This window comes from Leiobunum rupestre, chromosome 8 (genome assembly GCF_980474605.1).
Source record: "Leiobunum rupestre chromosome 8, qqLeiRupe1.1.hap1, whole genome shotgun sequence".
NCBI lineage: Eukaryota > Metazoa > Arthropoda > Arachnida > Opiliones > Sclerosomatidae > Leiobunum > Leiobunum rupestre.
This window is the reverse complement of record NC_143391.1, coordinates 21,922,955-21,948,836: the sequence shown is the minus strand read 5'-3', so window position 1 is coordinate 21,948,836 and position 25,882 is coordinate 21,922,955. Positions and strand designations below refer to the sequence as shown.

Below are 25,882 nucleotides of genomic sequence, written 5' to 3'. Positions count from 1 at the left end.
GACGCCGTAGCGTAACCCCATCTTCGGACCGGCGTCGCGGTTCCCTTTTTTTAAACGGCCGGCCATTTTCGTTCCGCCAGTGGAATAGAAGAGAGAAAGTAGAGAAAATTTGCGATGTTCCCGGACTTAGTAAAGGTGCTTACTAAAAGCCTTTCGTCGACATAAACCGTCTTTTTAAGCTTTCTCTTTTTACTATTTTTACCGGTATATCCGAATAGTTTGGCCGTGTGCCCGCTATTTTTGAATTTTTTCTCGCGCAGTCAAACCTTGGGTATAATTTCAACGCCACATTCCCATTAGGATGGGATCTAATAGGGCCGAATCTTTCGCGTCTACCTCGCCTCTTAAGTAGAAAATGATTCATTTTCATAAGCGCGCGAAACGTCGCCTTGATGGCTCTTTAAATTTCGGCTCGTAATCTCCGGTTTTTCTTTGTTAAGCCTCGGCTCGGAACATAATTATAGCGTCCCGGAAAATGTTTCTTATAAAGTTGGAATTAACAGTGACGGGAATTTCTTGATAAATTAACGCTACAGAATGAATATTTTAATCTTAAAACGTTTTAAACTTTTTCTTCTCTCCGAGCTATCTTTTAAAGTTCTCGGGTCAACTAAGGCAAAATGAGGCCGTCGGGGTGGTGGCTTAAGTGGCGACGAACGTAGGCCATTGGGAAGACTTCGAGGATACACTTTTAGATGGAAAGTTTACGCGAAGGCCTCCTTTTCATTCGCCATTTAAGAATTTCGCTTCTCGGTCGGTGTAAGGGTCGCCTCGCGGGACTAATACAACATCTCGGAAGATTAAAAGAATGGCTAAATAACTCGGGCCCTAGCGTAAAGTGCCGGGTTTGAGGTCGGCTACTAACCTATATCCGTCGTCGAAGCTCGCCATTCGCAGACTGTAATGTTCGTCCGATAATAACCGAAGCGTCGGCTAAGTTTCGTTATAATCGAGAGACGGTGGGTTTTAGGGGGAAAGCGAAGAGATTCGGCGCAGCTGGGTTTTACAGTTTTATACGGGCGTTTTTGGGCGCGCTTTTTATACATGGAGAATATGATCTCTGGCTTTTCCTCCCCTTCATCGTTCACTTTCTCTTCGGCTCCTTGTTTTTTCGTTAGACGCGCCGTAACATGTGGCTGCCGTCTGCGACTGACTTTTGAATCGCCCCTCTGAACTGAGAAATATATATATATATATATATGTATTTTTTAAGCCCGCTTTTGCTAGCCTCCTATATCGAGGATTCGAGGCACTCTCCGTGTGACCCCGAACCGCTGCCGCTGGCTTTCCTCCTCTTTCTAATCTTCCGCGGCCGTCTGTACACTCCTCCGTGTCGTGACCCGAACACGTTAAGGCCGGGAAGAAGAGAGACTTTTTAAAATTCTATTTCCGAATCGCGAAAGATGTCCCTAGTTCCTGCCATCGCTATCATTACTACGAACTTTCTCGACAGGAGTAATCGTCATTTCAATACGAACTCGTTTCTTATCGGGAGGTCAGAAGCAATATTCCAAATGTCCAAATCGAAGTTCGAAGGATGATCAATTGCCTAAGCGAAGATTGTATTATATTTTATAGTTATTCGAATCGTTTTGATTTAAGAAACGATTCGTCAAATTGTTGCTATTTCCGTGGGGTAAATCGAATTCATTTATCATAAATATAGGCACTATCACATTCTAAGTCATCTTCAACGAAAACCGCGGAAAAACACTATTCAATTGAATAATCTTTCAACCTAGATCTAGTTTAAAGCGAGGGTTTTCATTTTGATAGAATTTTGTTAGCGGCGGGCTGGAAGATAAAGCCAGACTGTTCGCATCGCCCCCCCCCCTCCCGCGTTTGTGCCCCGTTGGTATGGTTTGGTTGCGGTGTCGAGTTGCATTTTCCCACGTGCCTTCATCTGTTGACCACCTGATCGTCCACTACGGCGGACGAAAGGAGACAGTGGGGATCCGTCTTCTTGACGCTTTATTTTTAACGTTTTGCTCCCATATATATATATATATATATATATATATATATAAAGACCTATTTTTTCCCTCGGAATAATCCCACCATTGGCGACAACTTCCTCCGGGAGACGAGGAAAATATAGAACCAGCTTGGAGATTTTCTTTACTGAGGGATCTTCCTCGAGTTCTCTTTTCGACGGACAGAAAAAGATGGTTTTTTTATCAGTATTTTGTTTCCAGAAATAGAGCGAAAGATAAATCCGAACTCGAGGTCATTATGATTTCTTTTCGCTTTATTTCCGTTCGTTTTTATGAACCCTTTTGAAAATCGATGGAGTTCCACCGCCCTCCCACTTTGTCCTTAGCAGTGGCAGTTACGACGGGAGTCCGGGGTGCGCACTAATGCATCAGTCTGCCGTTTTCTTTCGATGATACTGTTGACTCTCGAAGCTTCATTTTGCATCTATACTCGATGGGAGCGTTAGGAAATGGAACGGCGTGGGCGTATAGCGTCAAATGATCGTGCCTTTTCCTATACCTACCCGCGACTGACCTTCGTCATTCGAGCTTCCGCGTCCATTAAAGGTGATCCTTATGACGAGAGAAAAGAATAGTGTTTTTTTCTTTGAGCTTTCACTCTTTTCCGTCTCGTGACCTAATTTCTTTTTGTTTTCTTTATTCCGCGTTATTTGCCAAAATTGGACTAAGCACTTATATACTTATAAGATTGTTTTCCTGACGGTGTTTGTAAGAAAACCAGTTTGTTTTCCGTATTATTTCTCAACTTAATATAAATTTCGTTGTTCCGCTATTTAGTAGTAATAAATTTTAAATTTAGTTTTCCAGAGAAAGGTTTGACCTCGTCCTATTATCGATTGCGAATTTTAAGCGACCAGGTCTAAATTTCGATGGATAATTTAAACTGCCAGCCCCAATTGGGACCTATACATCATATTTATTTCTTATCCCGTGATGGTAAAATGACGCTGTAGGAGGGTTTGTTGACTGCTGACGTTTCTCGTTCGCCTAGCCGTATAATATCTACGCGGGAGATCCGAGTTATATTTTCCTGTCAAGGTCGTACCGCGTGGGAGGCGAGAAGGCCCCCAACTTGGATAATTCGTTCGCGGTTACTGACTCGCTGTCAGTCGCTTATGATAGGCCCTTAAACGAGACAGTTTGTCTAGACTTTTAATTACCCCTCGAACTAAAATAAAGCGACGAAATTAACTATATACTGTTTGTTTTGCCTGCTATAACCGCAAAAAAATTTCGAATTCGTAAAAACAAAATAAACATATCCCGAAGTTTTCTTTAGGGCTCCTTTCAGCCGTGGATGAAAAGTAAGGAGTCGCTCTGTAGGACGATTTTAACACGTTTCTATGATGCTCGCGGGAGAATGGGGGTCGACAAAAAAGGGGTAAACACCGGGTGAAGCGGCCATGCCTCACCCCCTGTTAAATCAGATAACGTTTAACTAAAAAATCTGGTATAAAATTTTGGTAAATAATCATTCTTTGTAGATGTGAATAGGTTACTTCGATTTTTGTGTTTATTTTTTGTACTTTTGACCGTGGTTAGCTGGAAAGTGCTTTCAGGGTGATCAGACTTCCTATATTTCCTATATGTTTAATGCCTTCCTATAAATTCCTTTATTTTCAACTATTTTCCTATCATTTCATGATCTTTTGAAAATGAGATAATTTTTTTAAGTACATGTAGTGAAAAAAACTGCCAGTTTTGAACAAAATCTTGGAATCCGCTAAGTGATCCAATAACGCAAGAAAGCAGTGTACAAAACATTTTCAAGATTCAAGGTGATTCGAGTCAAAGTATACCGATATGCAGTAATAACCTTATTATTTTCCTATTTATTTTCCTATATTTCCCTATAATTCGCTTATTTCTATTCCTATATTTCCCTATAATTCGCCTCTAAAATTCCTATTTTTCCTATAACATTTTCCAAGCCTTTCCCTGGTCACCCTGTGCTTTGATAAAGTAGTCATAGGTCGATTAGCTCTGGTTCTATACGCAATGTAAAACTATTCAAATTTCAGTGCTTAGATATCACACCCCCTTTTATGTCAGCCCCCTACCTTCACATTCATCCGGTGTCATCACGGTGAAACCTTTCAAATTGATTTACAACACGACTCCTTAGTTTTCTCCATGATTCAGCGTAGCTTTCCTTTACGTTTTATTTACGCGATAGTAGATTGCTAGAAAAAGTGTTCTTAGAAACTATTTGTTTTCTTAGTGCTCTGCTTAAAAATGCTACCAACCAGACTGGAACTTCAGTTCAAAGTGTATTGTATAAGGAACCCTCGTATTTCAATTTTGTTTTTACCATTTAATAAAACACGTAATATTTTGACTAGTGGAAGGCGCATTAACACGTGTATTCAGTCTTGTTAGGAGATTACGGCGGTTGACTCGACATCGTCGGCTCCGATCGGCCCCCGTCACTTGATATAGCGGGGTGGGGCATTGTTTATTTAAACAACTTCTCGGCCAGTTGGGCATCCCGGCGTTATACGCGCCACGATCGAGATAGACCAACACGGAGTGGGGAATAGAAGAGGAATCAATGGAGAAAGGGGAGCGAGAGAGGCCCGAGATTCTCCGCGGGAGGCCGCTCCTGTAAACGAAGCGTAGAAAAAATATCGCCCGAGCCGAGAACAGTTTCGGGCTGGTTCGGGGCTTTCTCGTGAAAAATGACGAGCTGACGATCCCCAGCAGGAAAGAATAGCCAAACCAAAGTCGAGGGAGATAAAGGGGGGGGGGGGAGTGAAAAGTTCTTCCTCGAGAAAAAAGGAACCAAAGGAGAAAACTATAATTCAGTGGAAGACGTGGTTCTCTCCCGCTTATTGGCGTTCACCGTGACTCTGTAGCGTACGCGATCCTACTTCCATTAGGTTAACGCCGCAAACTAGCGGAAGACATTAGACGTGAGATCTAAAGTTGCGGCGTACTGCAGTCTTAAAGTAAGCATCAGCCGTTTGGCAGTCGCTTTTAAATAGGCGCCCCGCCGAGTTTCCTGTTATTTGCGCCAAATAGATGCGTCTCGAGTTGGGTTTTAAAGGGTCGTTGTAGGAAAAGCGGCCCACCCCACCCTCGGATAACACCCCGTTGCGTTTTGACCAAACTTTGAAGTACTCCGGGAACTTTCCGCGACGCGATCGAAGACGAGAAATTTTAATACTACTCCCTCATCCATAAATACTATCTTTTCTTATCCTGACCTTTTTTCGTGGCCCCGAAATCCTTCTCTCACGTTCAACAATAGCCGTCTCTTCTGGAAAAGATGAGCGGTAATTACTCCGAACCATCCTCTTTTTTTCGATCCCCTTTATTTATTTTGCCTCGTAAATTTTTTATTGTTCTCCATATTTATCCCGCGTAATGAAATTTCTCTTCGAGCTAGCGATATTTCAAAAGGCTTACGTAATACATTCGCGCAATTTAGTTTGTTTTGTATTAAATTTAGTTTATTGAAACAAGATGGCAGGCGTGATATTAGTCTTACACCGGCCTTCTTCATCTCTTTGAAGGGTTATGAATAACATTGCCCTGTTTTTGCCACGTTAATTCTTCGGAAATAAACCAGTGTTTCGTCCGAATACTGGCTGTAAACCGAACGCTATTATCTAAAAAGAACGCAACAGCGAGAGCCACTTCTCTTTCTAAGAAATATTTTTTCATTCCTCTAAATAGATTCGAGGAAAAATCACCCATTTTTTGTCACACACTCTTAAAAAAAGGTTTATTTTCAGCCTTTTAAGGGATTTTTCTTGTCTCATATTTAACAAACTAACAGGTTTATAAAGGATGTTATTCTATACCTTTAATAACATTTTTCCTTTAAGGGTGTTTATTTACATTGTTTGGGGTGCTTTTGTCCTTCGTTTTGGTTCCTTTATTACACAGTTTGTGGTATAAATCTACTCCCTTCAGTGTTCTTAGCTACTCCCTTTAGGGTAAAAGACTACTCCTTTTAGGGTACTAAACGACTCCCTTTAAAGTGTTAGGGTACTAAACTACTGCCTTTAGGGCTCTACAATACTCCCTTTAAAGTTTAAGGGTACTAAACTACTGCCTTAAGGGCTTTACAATACTCCATTTAAAGTGTTAGGGTACTAAACGACTGCCTTGAGGGCTCTACAATACTCCCTTTAAAGTGTGAAACTACTCAATTTAAAGTGTGAAACTACTGGCTTTAAAGTAGTACTAAACTACTGCCTTAAGGGAGCTACACTCTACCGGATGTTAAATCCCTCTATTTACGGTGTAACATAACACCGTTTATACACCTTTTCCAGATTTAAATTTGGGACAAGAAACAAACCCTTAAGGGTGTATATATTAACCCTAAAGAGTGTTTTTTTAATATATTTTAGACCCTTAATATACCATTAAAAACCATTTTCTTTTAAGAGTGCAGTATTGTCATTCATTAGTCATGGTTGCAACATTTGCACAGTCTTTTAGGCCTATTTCTTAGGGGAAAAGAACCACACCCCAAAGGCATAAATCATTTAACAAAACCATAAGTCTATAATATTGTTCCATAAGTTTGTCACTTTGAGGTATATACATCCCTATGGTAAAATTTTAGCGGCCCTGGGCGACCGCCCTGCTCGCCACCCCCTAAGCACGGCCCTGAATATTTTACTGAGAGCTAGTAACGGAGTGACGTTATCACAAGGAGAAAATCTCCCCCTAGCGAGGCGCTGCCAAAGGCTACGTGTGACGCGTTAGCAAGCGGACGCAAAAGTTTTGCACGTGAAGAATTGGAAGTGTCACACTTATGTAACAATATTATACACTTATGAAAAAACTAATATGACCAAATGATTAATACTTATAATATAAAGAAAAGCTTGGCTAATCTGTTTAAGGTCTTATTAGGGCCGACATAACGATATGGAATCGTACAATCATTAGCATCAGTCCGGCGAACTGAAGGATGTCCTTCATCATTTTTGAGCGAAGCACACCCTTTTTTCGATCTGACAATAAAGAAATGATCTAATTGTTCCGGCCGCGAGTGTGTCGCCAGTGCTCGACCATTCGAGACACCGCCCTTCCGTTGGTCTACGGACCATCCCTCATCATTAGGCCAAGAGGCGTTCGCCCCCGCTAGTTCCCTTCCGTGTACACGCTCTTCGCGTTTATTTCTCGGCCCCGTGTTTGTGTGTACTCCACCATATTGAATCGTTTGCCGATAAATATTGACTCTGTAGGCGAAATTGCGGCCGCGCCACCTTGTTTCCTCGTTTAAATTATACGCCTAAATTTTAGAAACTTCCCAGCACGCGCCTAAAAGGTTCGGTCGCGTGCTGAAATGTAAATTAATTCAAATATTTCTCTGTCTTAATTCCGAATGCTTAAATAGGTCTCCCCCATTCGATTGGTTTGTTGTAGTTGGAAGAATGCCCTATCCGTTAAAACCAGCTTAACCTACCGTTCCTTCGAGGAATTTTGAATGGAATTATACCCTTATATCAATCGACGATGCTAAAGAGTTACCTGGTGACTTTCGCTCGATTTTCATCTATAGACAATGAATGTTTCTAAACTTGACCTAGAGCAACAAACACAAGGAGAACGCAGCTAGCCTATAAACACGCTAACGCAGTGTTGCGTACAAATTTCATTGGTCCAACCTTTACGCTGAATGTTTTACGGAAAGGGGGAAGACAATTTGCGAATTTTCCCCTTCCGACGGCAGCAGGCGCTAAAGCGTCTAACCAATGAAAACTGTACGCGAGAAAATCCACGACTTTTGAAGGTCTGCGCTCTCCTTGTGTGGGGTGCTGAAGAATTGTCAGTAAACCGGACGAAGTTGAACCTTCTATAATTCTCAAATTCGGGATTGGGTGGCTGTGGATAAGTGCATTCTAATTGAAACTGAGAGTATTATCTGTTTAAATTTAGTCTAGACCTTAAATAAAACAGTTCCTTATAATGAACTAATTAGCGCGCTCAAGATTCGTAGAAAAGGCTTCCGTTTGCAAATTTGGACATCGTGCAGGAGTTTCGCTTATTTAACGGAGAAGTGTAATATCAATTTGTTTACGTCAATTAACAGTCCCGCGAATGACTAAATTTACTTTACGGAGCTCTCGCTAACTAACTACCGCGCCGCGAATCGTTATAAGGGCGTTCGAATGTTGGGCTTGTTACATTTAAGTTGTTGAAACTCTTTCAGTTATTGTTCTCTTCAAGACAATTATTATCCAATTTTAAAGCGAGTGGTTAATTCTTTTGTTAATTATGTTAGTTGTTTAATAGCAATGTTTACGGGGCTATCTTTATTACGCGCTTTTCATTAAATTTAATTTGGTAATTATTGTATAAACAAGCTCTTTCTATTTAGTTTAGCTTAATATAATGAGACGTAGAAACGTTTAGATTCGCGATAATATTTATTGAAAATGTTGACCAGAAATTTATGAATTCAAAATTTCTTTTCTACAAAAAAATCATATTTCATTTAAAAAAAACTCGTATTTTTGAGGTTTACAATTTTTATTTATATGGAACTGCCAAATAAAATGTATAAATATGTATCAAATATATAAATATGTATCAAATACAGGGTGTTTCAAAAGGTTATGCAAATTTTTTAAGGAGTTGTAGTGGGTGAGTTGAGAAGTATGCCTTTTTTTTTCAAAATGTGGCCTACTATCCCCTGGAAGTAGGCTGCAACAAGCGCAAAACCAAGCAGCGGGGAAATGCGAACATTAAGGTTTGGGTTCGTGTGATAGTAAAAAAAGGACGTTGTAAACAATTCGAGGTAACCAGCGTAAAAAAGTAAACTTAAACAGTATTTAAAGTCCCTGCTGCGAATGAATGAATGAATATTTATTTCCCTTTAAAATACAAATCCTTTTTATAACAGGGAGGAAACCATTTACGGTATTCGCGGGTCAAAAACATAAAAATGAAATACGCTAGCACTTTAAATACAAATATAAAATGCGCCAAAAATAAAAACAATGAAATTAAATTAAAATATTTAAAAATTAAAAACAAATTAAAAATTTTAAAAAAAATTAAAAGGATGATATATACAACCAACACACCAAAATGACAAGAGTTCAATTTGTCCTTTTTAACCGCTGCTTGGTTTTGCGCTTGTTGCATCCTACTTCCAGGGGATAGTAAAGTAGGCCACACTTTGAAGCTCTCTGGCGCTCTTTTAATTAATCGTATGGAAAGTGGGAAAAAAACAGGCATACTTCTCAACTCACCCCCTACAACTCCTTAAATGTTTTGCATAACCTTTTGAAACACCCTGTATAACAATATATAAAATATACGATGGATTTAAAATGTTAATTTAAATGTATTCCGTTCATAGGGATAAAAGTGCGTTACGTTTCAATTGAGGATTACGGGTGGTTTGAGTTAAATCGAAACGATACGACGAACTTCGAGCGTTAATTTATTCTCTTTAACTATCAATAAATTGCGTAACTAGGTTTGGCGAAGTTTGAAATCCTCACAATGTCTCGGTAAATTTCGAGATAAACTTTCCGTTAATTAAGCAATTGTTATTTTATTGGTTGGTGTTAACGTAATTAATCAAATCGTTAATGGCGGGGACCTTGAATGGTGAATTTTCAATATCGAGGCTGTCACTCGCGGCATCGTACCTAAAACGGTTACTTGAAAGGAGACGCTGTCTGGAATGTTAATGCGCTTTACATCGTTCAAAGAATATCGTCGCTTTAGTGGGTCAATATAGGGTGCTCTTCTAACGTACGGAGACGAAGAGAGAGAAGGTTCTGGCAGGCAAGATCCCGCGGAAGCCGTATGGAATGGGCCCTTTCTGTTATTAGATCTAAACCCGAAGTCCGTGTACGATCTGTTAATTGCGGCTGCGAGATCTCTCGCGTATTCTCGTAATTAATTGACTGAAATTGTCCCGGCAAGCTGGTGGCGAATTAATGCGCGAACATGATACCGTATCATTAGGAGAGGCTGCGGGCCCGCGGAGGAGACAGCCAGCCAGAGATACGCCGCTTTGCATAATACCGGCGGGCCCCCTCCATACAATCACTAAGCCGAAGCGCCTGTATTTAAAGGAGTGGAAGAGGCGCCATTTCTACGAATATACTATTAAGAATTTTAGACCCTCTAGTTTGGCAATGGAGTCTCGAGTTATGGAGGATCCGCTGGTAATTTATTTACAAACGGCGGCTGGGCGGGATTGTAGAAGCTCGCGCCGTCCTATTACGAGCCTTAATCCATTGTTTTCCTTTCAGAAATCCTTCCATCCCCCGTATTACGAGATAGGCAGGCGATAAAGCGATACGAACAAAAGGAGCGAACGAACTACGCGTGTCCGAATGCGCGTCTCTCCGACTGCATCAACAACCGCTTAGTTTTATGGAGCGAGCGGGAAACCATTTAGCCGCCGCCGATACAATAATGCCTACGTACGATAATACGCGAATAGACAAAGGTTTCGTCGTTACGTCGTACGGCAAAAATCGTCCGCTCTAAAGCGTAAAATATGAATGGCGTCCGGGAGTTGAGGTTCCAGTCCCGCCTTCCGTGACGCTTCGAAATCGGCGGCTGATGGAAGGCGGGCCGAAGACGTTCCGGAGTCGCTCGGCGAAACAATAGTATTAAAGGTATAGGCATCGGCCGTCAATTATCCTACTCGAAGCGTAAACGACACGCCCGAATATTAATAGTTCCTCCCTCGGGACGCCGCAGACACGCGCCTATGTAAGGTTATTAGGCGCGCTATTACAAACTGACGGCTCGCCTAATATCCCCCCTTCCTTTATATTAGAGGCTCTAATATAGAGGAAATTTTACTAATTAAAATGTAGAGTCGGAACAAAGGGAAACGACGGAGGCGAGTTGTCGAGCGCCTGTTTAGAATCGATCATTTTACACGTCGCTAATTTCGGCTTCTTCTTTCGCGGAGGACCCCCGACTCGTCTCTAATATACGTCCGTATCGACGAGCCGGCCGCGTTTCGAGAGACCGTAGGTGTACCTCTATTAAAAGCTGGCCTCAAACCGCGAGGGAGAACGGCGATGGTGTCCCGGTCCTTCCGAGGCTAGCTTTTATACGCCCACCACCTCATTCTCTCTCTCTCTCTCTTTCTCCTTTTGTGTCGGTTCGATAAACGGAAATGAGCGCGTGTTCCGAACTTCCTCCTCTGGCAAAAATTCACTTCCCGTAGTTTCATCCAGGGCCTCTCGTGATACACGCGGAACCCAGAGAGAGAGAGAGAGAGAGAGAGAGCGCCTTCCATCCAATTCACTTCGACCTTAGAATCAAGCCTTTTTCTACATTGGCCATTATCCACCTGAGGTTCCGCTCCCGGATAGAGAGTCTGGTGAAGTCGGCGTCCATTCACTTCGGATGGGCTATCAGTCGAGGTCGCTCCTTCCTCTCTGGCTTCTCATCCCCAACGATCCGCCCAACTGTATTAGCCTTCCTATTCATTGTATCGCGTTTAGTACAAAAAGTCCGCGGGATGATGAAGAATGGATAAAAAACCCGAGCGTCCTTTCTCGTATACATATATATATAGCGTATATATTACGGCTGGCCAAGCGTGTGCCTTGTTTTCGCTTTAGGATATCACTCCTCCGATCTAAACCTCTCCGCGTTGGTAGATTGAGACGCCCAAATTCTAATTTCCGTTCTATTCTTCGCGCCCTTTTTTTACTCCGTATATACCCGTTAAGAACGGTGTTAAGTCTAAATTTCGGCTTAATAAGTTTCGCCCTCGCTTTGTAGTCTCGCTCGATGTATATTTTCCTATATTTCGCTTTCTTTTTCTTGTATTCGCCGGAGAATCATTACTGGCACCGAACTTATTTTTCGCGCGGAATAATATATATTTTTTCTCTCGCTATTCTTTCGATTCTTTCCTCCGTAAATCCCTCCAATTACCTAGACTGGGAAGTTTCTCGTGGCTAAAACATTCGCGTTGCCAAGTCCGAAGTCTAGTTCTCTCTACAGCCACTCATATCTCGGAAATATGAGCTCCTTTAATGTATATACACTCTCGAGTTAAAGGGATTTCACTCAGCCTAGGTTTTTTAGTTCGTAGTGACGTCAACAAGGTCTTCGTCTTCGAGGTCGAACGGCTAAAGGAAGATTTCCCCGTTGACGTCACTCCGAAGTGAAAGCCTCGCTCGAGACGTTGCCAGCTTCTTCGAGTTGGTCGCTCTCTCGTCTTTGTGTTTCTCCACTCCAGTGGCTAATCGCGGCCCTCGCCAAGAAAACATTAAAAGCGAGTTACCATTTCTTCCAGACTCACTCAACCTAAACAGATGAAAAGCTCTCTTCAATCTTTTTTTTCCTCTTCTCACTCTCACTCTCGCTATCACTCTCACTCTCACTCTCACTATTACTCTCACTCTCGCTATCACTCTCACTCTCACTATTACTCTCACTCTCCACTCCGCTCTCCACTCCTCTCTGCGGGCCTTCGTTTCTTTTTGGCCTTTTAACGCGGAATAAAAAGCTTCACCCGGGAGTTTCTGAAACCAATTTATGCCTAAAATCCTTTCCGGGGAAGCAAACTAGGTATTTTTAAATTACCTAATTACATTTTTTTTTTCCGAAAATGTATTTCCGGAAAATCTTTCCGACGTACGAAGCTGTCGATTTTATCAGATTCAATTAACGCTAGATTCAAACCCGTTCCTTTTCACCCGACGTTTGATCCCTTTGAAGGGGAAATTCTTCGCGAATTTGTCTCCAAATCGTTTGAAATGCATTTTTCCTTACAATTAAGTAGGCTGGTCTGACTCGAGACTGAAATAAAAAAATATATACCATTTTATACGAACATTTTCCTTATTAAATTCAATTTGTTGATACTTGGTTTGCAAATAAAATGCTTTATTTCAAGGTAATCGTTTGATAAATTGTATGTCGGAAAGTACCAAGTAAATTCAACATCATTTATTTGGATAAGGAAATAGTTAAGATCATAAATAGATTAACCTTTCTCTAAATTGTAATGATTCTTTACGCACTATTATATAATTAATCTTTACGTACTATTATATAATTAATCTTTACGTACTATTATATAATTAATCTTTACGCACTATTATATAATTAATCTTTACGGACTATTATATAATTAATCTTTACGGACTATTATATAATTAATCTTTTCGCACTATTATATAATTAATCTTTTCGCACTATTATATAATTAATCTTTACGTACTATTATATAATTAATCTTTACGCACTATTATATAATTAATCTTTACGTACTATTATATAATTAATCTTTACGTACTATTATATAATTAATCTTTACGGACTATTATATAATTAATCTTTACGCACTATTATATAATTAATCTTTACGCTATATTATATAATTAATTTTACGCTTTATTATATAATTAATCTTTACGCCTTATTATATAATTAATCTTTACGCTATATAATATAATTAATCTTTACGCACTATTATATAATTAATCTTTACGCACTATTGATTATTAATGCAGATAAAGTATTCAACGTTCGCTGAAATTAGTCACGATAAAATCCCTTTAGTTTGTACAGCGCGGATTACAATAAATTAAATACGTTTTAAATTTTAATTTCTACGTTTTTATTGGCATAATCGAGATCAATGTTCGTGATACGCCATTCCTCGACTTTAGATAAAATAGACTATTTTTCTCGTTTCTATAATTCGTCATAAGCTTAAAAAAATATTTAAATTCGGGCTGATACGCTTGAGGCGATCGTCTTTAGAAAACGAATGACCGGAAGTTTGATGTGCTGAAAAGACTTGATAGAGTATTGTCATTTGTCATCTTAGAAGGCAGTCGGCCGTGAACGAAAGTCGGTTGAAAATGAAGTTTTTCCACGCGCTATAAGAGGCTTTATCCCTTTAGCTTTCTATCGCGTGGGTGTGTTTTTAAATTATAGGTTATTTATACATCAAAAAATGAAATGTACGCCAACGAAATCTTTAGAATGGTTTGGTTTTTTTTTAACTCTTTTCTTTCATTCCTACCATCCTCGATAGATGGAGTCTCCGTAGTCAATTTTTTTTGGCGTTTTTACGTTATCGGGCGTTTTTTGTTCTTTTATAAGATGGCTCGATTCATTCTTCATTCGCTAAGAAAGCGAGCCGCAAATAAAGAGGCTAAAATGACAGTCGTTGAAAAATGGGAGCAAACCACCGCGCGCCGGAAACGAAAACGGTTATGTTAATATCTTAGCCTGGAACCTGTTCCCAAAAGGGTTCGTAAAGAGGTAAATATACTTATCTTCGGTCGCTCCTCTCCGAACGGCACTCTAGAAATCGTCTTCAATTGAGCGGAATTTTCTCTCTAGCTTTTTTCGGTGTTTAGTCCCTTAATGCTTCCGTTTCTTCGTATAAATGAAGTATTATTTCGAAAATCGAACTTCCAGTTTGTATTCGTTTCTTCTTATTTGTTTGGGGCGATAGGACTTTATATATATGTTTTTCTTTCGATTTATTTTTTCGTCGTTTGATTCGGAGGCCATTGAAAGAGAGTCAAAACATCTGTTTGTCAAAGTTCTTCAAATACTCCCTTAATGATTTCCCCGCTAGGGGTCGTTCGCGGGAGTTTTGTATATTTCTTGGAAACGTTAGTCCTTTTTTTTACCAACGTCTTTGAGACTTTCGAAAAGTATATTTTTTTTCAAAAGAGGATTTTGGAAAAATGGCTGGGAAATTGTTTAAAGAGTTTTTAACGAGGTACCTACCCTTCCTGAAAATTTTGATTTCGCGTAATTAACTAAACTTGTTGAATTGAGGAACTTTTTTACCACAAAGTTACTTTGAATTAATTATTTATTTTGGATTACAGCTATACTTAAGGAATTTAAAGTGAATTTTGGATATTAAATTGAATTTGGTTTTGTATTGCAGGTTTTGATCGGTCTATTACCGGTTTCAAAAGATATTACATGGAAGGTGATCCGTCTGCTGGTGTCCACACGCTGGTCATAGAAAGTGCTCAAGTTGAAGATGATGCCGATTATCAATGCCAGGTAAATACCTCGTTCTCAGTCGTACAGCGACCTGGAACTCATTTCGGAGATTGATCATTTTCAAATATTTTAAAAATATTCCGAATTTGTTAAATACATTTTCGAGCGTGATATTTTTAAAAACAATCTGAGCTTGATCATTTCGATAAAAAAAATTATTAGTTTGTAAATTTCATAATCATTGATCAAATTTTTCTGCGTGATAATTTCGAGAAAAATAATTTCATAAGTTTCAAAATTTCTCCGAATATAAATAATTAAAGATTTTTTCAGAATGTGATAATTATTCAAAATCATATTTTTAGAATCTGCTTTTTAAAAATAATAAATTTTAAAAAGCATATTTTTTACCACGGTAAAATTGTATGATGAAAGTTAAATATACATGGTTTAAAAGATGAAGTTTATTTAAAAAATAAAAACGTAACGAGCTTTCGAGCCATGTCTTCTCATCAGGCTGCTTACAATATATTGTAAGCAACCTGATGAATTTATTTAATTTTAAAAGGTTTAGAATTCTATCATTTTAAAATATACTAGTCTGTCGGAAATTTTCAATACAAAGCCACAATTAATAAAGAGACAGGTTGAAAGTCATACAAACTTGTCCAAAGGGCATTCCGTAAGTTTAGACCGTACTCGCGTGAAACTGCTAATATATAAACGGCAAAGGAGCAACACTTCGTATATGCATTGAAAAGGAACCCGTTGCTATAGTGGAGGTTTGCTCGACTGAAATTCGAGCGGCCTCTATTTGTTTTGTCGATTAAAAGGCGGCTGTTCTGAAAATGTGTCCAATCGATCTTGCAGTAATTAATTCGGCGTCTATAAACTTTTAGGAAAATTTCGGTAACGAGAGGATACGGCGGCGCCGTGTTCGCGGGTGCTTGTTATATTAAACTACAGCCGGGGAAGCGTATTGTTTGGAAACAGGTGTTTCCTAGTCGCGAGAACCGGCGGAGAGAGAGAGGAATGAAAAGGTCAGATTTAAAGATTAATAACGACTAATGAGTTCCAACCAAGCACCATTGACCCTCTTCTGACCCAAAACTCAGTTTGCTTCTAGCCGGCTGCGAAAAATAAAAGCGAATTTTGACGATGCTAGATGGTGTAATCTCGGAGTAGCTCCTAGGTGTAATATCCAACATGATCAATGGAGAAACAGAGTCAGCTCCCTTCCGAAGAGTAAAAGCTGCAACTCCTTCGATCGTATCGGTCGTGGAACCGAAGTGAGGCCGATGGCGCGAAAGGGGTAGAGCTGGGAATCGCCGCGGTAGACCAACACCAGCCGAGAAAATAAATTTCAAGAGGGAGCGCGAGTCATTTCGGTAATTAGGAATTGTTAGCGATTTAAAATTAAACGGAAACCGAACTAGTCTAGCCTCTTTTCCTTCTTCCCACACCACCAGCGCTGTTTTCATTTCCTCCAGAAACTACTGATATATCGTTTGTAACAACTCTGAGAAATTGTTTCAAATTTTAATGGTGCAAAGTGAATCGCTTGGGAAAAATAAAGACAATCTACGCGTGGTTTCGCTAAAAAAATCATCCCAGAAGAGAAATGGTTTCGTTTTAAAAATAGGTCTAATCCGTGCGACGAATATTTTCAAAATAATCGGCTTTGTGTGAGCTAACTCGTTGTATCCTTAGTTATCTTTAAAAATGGTTAATTTTTATCTTTATTACACGATCATTTTTCTCTTTATTAAACGTTCATTTTTAATTTTTACTAAACGTTAATTTTTATCTTTATTAAACATAATTTTTTATCTTTATTAAACATAATTTTTTACTAAACGTTAATTTGTATCTTGATAAAACGTTCATTTTTATCTTTATTAAACATTAATTTTTATCTTTATTAAACATAATTTTTTATCTTTATTAAACATAATTTTTTAATAAACGTTAATTTTTATCTTTATAAAACATACATTTCTATCTTTATTAAACATAAATTTTTATCTTGATAAAACGTACATTTCTATATTTATTAAACATTAATTTTTAATTTCTACTAAACGTTCATTTATATCTTTATAAAACGTTCAATCTTTTCTTTAGATTTTTATCTATACAAAACGTTCCGCGTTTATTTTCAAGCTGCTTAACAGTCAGAAAAGGATGAACAATAGAAACTAAAATTTTTATTAATTGGTTAAAACAACAAAGAGCTGAAAAATACTTCTATCTCAAGTCGTACTGGTTTGTTTGCCAGAACTTAATGTTTAACTGTTATTAATTCGTTTTATACGATTTAAGCTAATTAAATAGGGGAAAGATTTAACTTAGCCTAATTGCTAAAAAGACTTCTTTTCCGTTCCTTCGTCTAATCCTAATGTAATCATAAGAGCTTAACTCTTTCACTCTCCTAATGTTTTTGGGAAATGAGGGGAAGGGTCCCTTCTTGATCTGTAGTAAAAGTCGGCAACTGGAAAGGGATCTGTGTCGCTTGATTCGCCTTCAGCTGTTTGCCGAAAGACTCTAATCTAGCCTTCCCAGTTCTTATACTATTTTAGTTTTTAGCCCGAGGAACCTTGGCAAATATCTCGAAAAAGAGGAGAAGGCGCGAAATACTAACTTAGGCCTCATCAGCTGGCCCAATAAAGACGCGAAACAAAGTTTCTAGACTCCGAGAATGTCGGCGTGTGGAAAAAGAATAAAAGACAACCTAGTTATATGGCCATTGTTTAGTCTGTACGCCGATAATAGCCTACGACCACGTCATAACGAGGAAAAACGTGTCGCCGGTATCGTATAGTCATTTAGCCTAAACATTTGTTTTTAAAGGAAAAAAAATTACTTGGCTAGGATGAACTTCTTGTTTTATTTGCATTTCGTTGCCGAAGCTATTTGGATCATCGCCTAGAGACGTAAGAGTCTCTTCTGTTATACTCATGATACCGTATCATAAACCATTTTTAGATTTCTCCTGTCTGTGGGCTTTTTTAGAAATGTTTTAACTCGTTTGTGGGAGAGCGTTTATATTTAAATTTTGGTATTTGACGGGTGCGATATTAAGAATTAATATAAATCTTAATTTAACAGACGGTTGAGAAGTCTATTCGGAACAACCGGTCTACTATCTATTTTCGGTTTAAAATAACGAATATAGTGTGCGTGTAGCGACGAAGAATTTGATTTTGAGTCTTTGAGAAAGGTATAAACGTTATTTTGGAAGTTCCTTGGAATTGGAATTAATTAAGACCTATTTATCTTCTCCGTGCCAGCTTCTTTCGTTTATAGCCTTAAGTTACGTTTGTTCGTAGACGCCGTAACTTTTCTAGTATTTGTTTATGGATGTTCTTTGTTTAACGATTCTTTGTCTGAGCTCATGGCTTCTTTTTCTCTCGTAGGTCACGCCAGGCAAAAGTGGAAGGCAGAAAGGAATCAGGGCCTCCGCGCATCTCAAAGTTTTGCGTAAGTAACGCGCTTCTATTTTCTCAGTCGTTTCTTTATTATTAAAGCTCTGGCAATTCCTGTCGTATATTACGCCCAGATATTATTTATATAGAACTCTTTAAATGCACCGTAATTAATTAATTCTTAAGAAATCAGCTTATCTAGTCATATTGTTATTGAGATAAAGCGAAAGTTTACTCCTCGGAATTCCCTTGAAAATAATAATAAAATCAGAAGTTAATGAACTGAAGTCATCGGATACCAATAGCCGTAATGTAACTTCCCTCGCTCCTCCTAGTTAAATCTCGAAAATGTAATCTCTACGCGCCTCGGGAGAGAGCGGTTGACAACGGCTGCAGCGGCGGTGAAACGTCCTCCGAGCCTCTCTATCAAAATCCGTGCGCGGAGAAGCACACACAAAGGGAACGTCTCGCGAGAGAGAGAGAGATAGTGTGGGGGGTGACAACGGCGTGACGCTAAAACTGGACCCTTCTCGTCAGCGTTAACCAAAATGCCGTTTAAAAATTTGAATCTATCCGATAACGTCGGTTCATTAACTTCTGATAAAATTATTAATTAAGCATACTTCGAATGAGAAATAACGATGGTTTAGCGTATTTAACATAGTAGAAAACGTCTTAGGCGAAACCCCTGGTAGTTATCTTCTCCCAGAACACCGGTGTTCCGCGTGTGGAACACTTCTACAGGCGTTTTGGCCTATTTTCGTACGGTCGGTTTTCGAGGGAATTAATCTCGTTTTGGGTAAACAATTTTGATAATGTAGGAAAAGATTTAGGCTTTACTAGACTTAGTTTTATTTAGCACGCGAATATATTGAAGCCCAAGGTCGTTTCGGAAAGGGGCGGAATGTCAAATAAGAAAGTACAGTCGCTCTTCATCCGTGAAATGCATAATGCAACAAGTTGAAAGGCCGGAGCCGCGATGGATCCTCCCCCGACGCTTGTAATGCAACTTTAATACGGAGGGAAAAAACGACGCTCGCTTTTGCCTACGAATATTGTCAAAACTCGATCTGACAGTTAACGTAGCGTTCTAGGTAATGCAATATGTATGTCCTTCGCTTCCATATGTATTGGCCGAGCCGCCAAGTAAACCTTTGCAGACGACAACCTCATGAAGAGAGCCAACCCCCGCCATCGTCTTATTCGTTTTCCCCAAGATTGCTTTTTATCCGATAACGGGCCCGCGTTTTTCTGTATTTCTGTCTCTCCCTTTGGACGATTTCTTCCCTTCCCCGGAAGTTATGATTATATGGAGATGCTTTTGAGGCGCAACTAATAAATCTTTATTGGAGGGTGATGTTCCGGCAGCGAGTCTACCACCGACTACGCGGATCCTTTTAAGTATTAAACTTTCTCCGACCATATCCACTTAGACGGAATCGATAAGCTTTTCGGAAAAAGAATTTAGTAAAATTCAAAAATGGGATTCAATATGTTAATTGAGACTAATGCAACGCTAGTTCGTCCATATATTTACCCGATCCCTCTTTAAAATACGCGCTTTTAAGGGATACAATAATAAATAACGTGTTTGGATAATTTAAAATTCTGTGGGAGCCCCTTTAGAGGGAGTCGACCGAACTTATTGGCGCTTATACGAAGGGAGCATTCGTTTCGAGAGGCGCGAATTGGGCGCGACCACTTACAAAATAGATCCTATAGTGGAGTGTTTTATATATATCCTATGTTACGCAAGACGCTATATTAATGGGGGATTGGCGGCCTTCATTTATATTTAAAAGGTAGTTTTTAAATAAAAAGGCTTCGGTACGAGGGACGAGATATTATTCTCGGTTTTCGGATGAGCTTTGCAAAAGAGACAAGCGCGTCGGAGCAAACATCCCGTCCTTTTGGAAATTTGGTAAAATATCTTTTCGGTTTTGACCCTTTCTCACGTGGCCCACCATTTTCGGGGGGGAGGGGGGCCATTAATATGAAGCGCTGTTTGAAGAGGAGCGGTCTTTTCCATTTATAAACTTCGTAAGGCTTTTATTCCACCATTTGGTGTCCCCTCACTCGACCCCCTCCAGTGACGGCCACCAGCCCGCGGAGTCAACCTGTTGTGTAAACTTTGAACCCTATTAATCGCAAACGCATCTCGATTAATGGTTCCTTCGCCGCCAGAGCGCACTTTTCGACTGGCGCCGCCGTCCAGAATTGCTCTTTTGCAAATTGGCCTCACGATGAGGAAGGGCTTACGGAAACTTCCTCTGATTATTTCCGACTAATCGGAACCGGATACGTCGTCGCCTAGGCAAACTCTCTCTCTTTTAGATTTACTTTCGCGTTAAAGCGGATTAGTTTCGCTCAGTTCCTTCCCCCCCTCTTGGCTAGTTTGAAATCCCCTCGCGAACAATAGAAAGTGCTATTGCTAATTGGGTTTTAATTTGAACTATAAATGGCGTAGATGACGCTATTTAGTCTACCATCTTTCCAAAGAACGAGCCTTATTTCCGCCTTTATGACAGTTGATTAAGTATTCTCTATTTATTTTTACAAGCGCAATTTCTATAATCAAAAGCTTAGGACAAAGTATCGAACTAGGAAGGATCCGAAATAACAATCGCTTACTGGCGAAGCTAGAGGTCGGTAACGGTTAATCATTATCCATGATTAAATTGATTTTTTTGGGAAAAAAATGTAAAGAAAGAAATTTACCGGTTAATATTTCGGAAAATGATTAAAAAATATGTATTATTCGTAAAATTTGAGCTTTTTATCGAAAAAAACGTCGTTTTTCCGATTAATTTTACAAATTTATCAAAAAATTAATCGGATAATACAGAAATATAAATTACTTGATCAAAACGTTTTACGAATAATTTTGAGAGCTTTATCTATTGAATAAAAGTGAACCATCCCCGACCTCTAGGCGTAGCAAATCAAAAGATCTCGGACGCTCTTAAGTTTCAAGGCTAAAACGCGAAAGGTCCCGCGATTATCCAGCGTAGTTTGTTATCTTAATCCACTGGCCAGATTATTTGAATTCGTGTTGTTTTCGTTGCAACGACGCGTCGCCTAGACAAACCGTGTTTGAAGGGACTTACAGTTTTCGGTCTTAGGCTACGAAGTCCCTCGTCTCCGTCGAATGATACCCTTATTAACGCGGGCATCGGATATATCTTGACTGGCGCCGCCGTAGAAGCCCCGATCCGCGTTATCGAAAGCTTATTAGTCGCATTTCTACGGCATCGATGAGCTTTAATCCCCGGGGAGTTCATTAGAGTGAGCGCCAACTAGATGGCACGCGCCCACCTTCATATCGCTCCGCGTTAGAATCGATGGTTCGACGTTGATGGCGCGATCAAAGGCGGGAAACGGGTACCGACTGCGTCACGAGGCCCTCGATTAGGTCGTATCGAGGCGAACTCGGAGTAAAAAAGACAATCAATCCTGTCTTTGTCTCTAGTTAGTCGCGCGGGGCAACCGTCGTCTTTTGGAAGAAGCGGTGGCTTTACTCTTGCCTGGGGAATTTCACCCGCTTTAAACTGTTGCTACGGCGCGGCTTCCGGATTTGGGCTCCGATGCGCGTCCCCAATTAGTATCATTTGACGATAATTCCTTTTATTGTCCCGATTCTCCTTTCGCGCATTTTTTTCCGGCGTCCGCGCGCGCGCGTCCGCCAGATTAAAGATATTTAAAACTTATACGGGGAAACAAGCAATTAGGAGAGCGCTCCCTTATTCGCGACATCGACTCGCGATACCGGGGCTCGGACATACGTTAATTAAGAGTCACTCGGCGTAAACTTAATTGGCTCGGCCCGCCATATTTAAGGATTCCCGATGTATACGTGGCTTTCTATTATTTATTGGCCAATCCTCTTTTATCTCGATTTTAATTGCCCGCCTGTCCGCTCCCAAGGACGACTCGTTGAGGATTACGTCTTCCTCCAACTTTTATCTCTTGGCCGTCGCGCGTCACTTTAATCCCGACTAAATTAATCGCTTTAAATTAAAACGTCGTCATTAAAATTGTCATTAATTCAACCGTCTATGACGCCAATTACGATAAAAATAACTAATTCCTATTTTCCTTCCGCAGTTCCTCCGAAAACCGTCGAAATCGTGGGACACGAGAATGGCTCGGTCAGAGAAGTTCGCCAGCAGGACACGGTCAAGTTGACGTGTGCCGTAAGAGGATCTAAGCCCAACGCCACCATCAAATGGTACCGAAAAAATATCGAGCTGAGAGTAGGTAAGAAAAACTCAACTTCCACTAACGGTGGATCACCCTTTAGGTGTTTTTTTTTTTGTATTTTCTTCAAAGCGGTAGTTTTTCTTCGCAAACCGTTGAGACGCGCTTTTAAAAAGTTCTTCTAGACTAGACTATTACGAATGAGAAAATCGGCTTAAAAGAGCCGAGAGCGAACTGGCTCTCGTTGAAATTGATCTAAAAGCTTCTCGTAAATTACGCGTGGCAATCACCGTTGCTTTAATTCTTAACGCGCTAGTGGCTAAAATGCCGGAATCAATAGCTCTTTGTAGATTGAAATCCTATTTATTTATAGGGAGTTGCGCGCCTCCTTTTCGTTAAACTTCTTTTTTCTGTCCTGGGGAAAATTCTTATCCGAATATCTCGAATTAAATCAATCAAGGCCACTTCTACTTCCCGGCTTCCTCTTCTCTCTCTCGCTTCTTACTTTCTTGGCCGGTTATCCGTCTTTTGTTTTTGTCCGTTTCGTGTTGGAGGATTCTTTCCGAGAACACCGCGGGCGGACCCTAACGAGGGTTTCTCCCAAGAATTGTTTACTCGGCTGGATTCTTTTTAATTGACGCTAATAGTCCCGTTTGCACTCGCGAGATGCTCGTCTCCGTCGCGTCCAATTCACTTAGCTTCTCGCCTCCTCTCCTTACCGCTGACAAACTCGATGACGGTCCACTTTCGACATTAGAGCTTTCTACGAAACTTTATTTAAACTCCAATCAACGCGCTAAGTGATGTTGAAGCTACAACGTACGCCGTTCGTCGAAAATCTTTACGCTTCAAACTACCATTAAGTTTGAAGTTTTGGAATGTACGAAGATAGATCGGAGTTGAATAACGACAAGGTTTCTATTTAAATTTCTAATTCAATTGTTTAATCGCGCGTCGCCGTCGCTTCCGGGTTCTTCTCGCGCTCCTCCGTTAGTTTACCCCGTTGATTAGGATCAAACTGCAAAATATTGACAAGTTGCTCAGAAACGGGGACAGTTAGCGAAGGCCTAAATCCCCTGGAAATTACCATTTCCCCTCGGCGCCAACCCGAACGGGATTGTCCCACCTTGTTAACTCTAAAATTAACGTTCTAAATGGAGTTGGCTTTTACTCGATGATGAGGGAAAACTGGGCCGTTTCCATCCACCTTGTCCCCTTCTCGCCGCAGTCTGCGCGTCCGAGAGGCGTCTCGTTACCTCGCTGTCTCCGTCTTATTAGGCCGAGGCTTGTCGGATCAATTAGGAAGTGTACATCGCGAATAGGCCTAATCATCCGCCCCGGAGGTCTACTAAACCGCCTCTCGTCGATCGCACCGCATTATTCCAGGGACCTTGTTTCGAGTTTCTTTCCTGGTCTTTTATACCGCCAGTAAATAAGCGACCTTCGCTTACCAGCACCGGCCACGCGAGCCTCTAGCTACGTTCCCTTTTTCTAGCTTTAGTTACAGTCTGGGTTTTGGTTTTTGGCCTTATATACGGATGTATCGCTTATAATCCTCTCATCGGTCTTCTTCTGACAAATTAACCGTTGGGGATCTGATCAGTCGCTATCTTTCTCTCTCTTTCCCTTTGCCAACCCGACTCCCTCTCCATCCTCTTTCTCGGACTAATTGATTTGGAAAACAGCGGCACACCGCTACGGCCGCCGTTATCCGATGAATATTTAATCATCTCCTAATTTCCATAATTAAGGTTTCCTTCCAGTACAGTTTTTTCCTCGGGATCAAGCGCTACCCGGCTTGAGAAAAATTAGTCATTGTCCTAATTCCTTTGAAGTTCGATTGCTTTAAAAGTAATGGTCCCACGGGTACCCCTCCGTATTCCCGTCACCGAAATCAGTTACCTAGAAGGCGCTTTAATAACGCGTGCCGGAATAAAATACTAAATTATCAATTTTTGCGACGCTGTGGTTCGATGCCGTTGACAATGGATTAAAATTGAACCCGCGATTCTATATGAATAGGTGTTTCTATAAAATAAAGCAATAAAAATTAGAAGTATAAAATGTTTTTATCGGCGTCACTAACGCCAGTTTTTTAAGCGCTTTACTTGCACGCGAGTTTTAGATTCCGAAGAGTATCGCGACTGCAGCGCGTGCTCTCTATAGCTTCAAGAATACAGCTAACAAGGAGACTACCCGAGGTGGTTATCACTGATTTCGTTGAAACTCCGGGGTTAGGTAGACCTTATGGTAGTATGAAAATTGCCAAAGGGAAAAGTTGCAATGGGCTTTAGTTTTCTCATGGCAACCGAAAATGATTTTGATCTCTCAAAACAAAAAACACTCTCCATTTAATAAAGCATGGGATTTTATCGTTACTTAAAAAAATTTGAAAAAATTAAATTTTCAAAACTTACCCAAAAAGATTAATTTGACCTATTTTGGGTAAAATTGATCAATTTTGTTTAAATTTTAACATTTGGTTAATGGAGAAAATACCATGCTTTTTTAAATGGAGAGCTAAAAACATTTTCGTTTGCCATAGGAAAACTAAAGCCCATTGCGCCTTTTCCCTTTGGAATTTTCATACTACCATAAGGTCTACCTAACCCCCGAGTTTAAAAAAAATCGGTGATAACCAGCTCGGGTAGTCTACTGGTAAGTGAAACACGTATTAAAAGCGCTTTCTATTGATTCCGAGATTCGTGGCTTCTAAGATTCTTGAAATCTTATAAAGGAAGCTTCCTTTAGAATTCGGTGGACATTTTTTAATCCATTTTGTAGTATAAAGGTTTCCTATTTGATTAATCTCCGTAGATACCGTGGATAAAGACACGATTGGCGAGCAGGAGCGTCGAGACCAGGAGAGCACATTGACTCTGAATCCCAACCCGGACGACAACGGGGCTTCTTACACTTGCGAAGTTTCGCATCCAGCCTTGGCCATACCCATCAGGAGAACGGTTCAACTCAGCGTTCAATGTAAGTAAAGCCCTAGCAACGCTATACCGTATATTTAGATCCCCAGTCGAAGATTATACCCTCGCGTTTAAACGCTAAATCAAGTAGACGTTCGCTGACTCTAGCTAGACAAGGCTGCCGTCAGTTAAGCCAATCTACTTAAATCGGATATAATCTTAATACCATCGACGCGAAATTGGTACGAAGCCACGACCCCTTTGATGGTCTTTACGCGCGTCAGACCATCGACCCATTTTTTTCCCGTTTCGAATGGTCTTCTTAAATCAGCTTTATTAGTGGAAGCGGGCCGCAGTCCGCGATAATTCGTGGAAACGACGATGTATCTTTCGCCCACGTTTTCGT

The 25,882-nt window shown here is 40.2% G+C and overlaps 1 protein-coding gene across 5 annotated transcripts in view; it reads left to right on the top strand.

Annotated features, from left to right (window-relative positions):
* Window positions 1-25,882, top strand: part of LOC149932749 (nephrin-like) — a 153,441-nt gene that overhangs the window by 108,524 nt on the left and 19,035 nt on the right. For all 5 annotated transcript variants that reach the window (XM_090155268.1, XM_090155266.1, XM_090155269.1 and 2 more), the window contains exons 3-6: window positions 14,875-14,996; window positions 18,353-18,416; window positions 22,466-22,618; window positions 25,376-25,540. In XM_090155268.1, coding sequence (XP_090011394.1) covers window positions 14,875-14,996; window positions 18,353-18,416; window positions 22,466-22,618; window positions 25,376-25,540 — 504 coding nt within the window. The remainder of the gene's footprint in view (window positions 1-14,874; window positions 14,997-18,352; window positions 18,417-22,465; window positions 22,619-25,375; window positions 25,541-25,882) is intronic.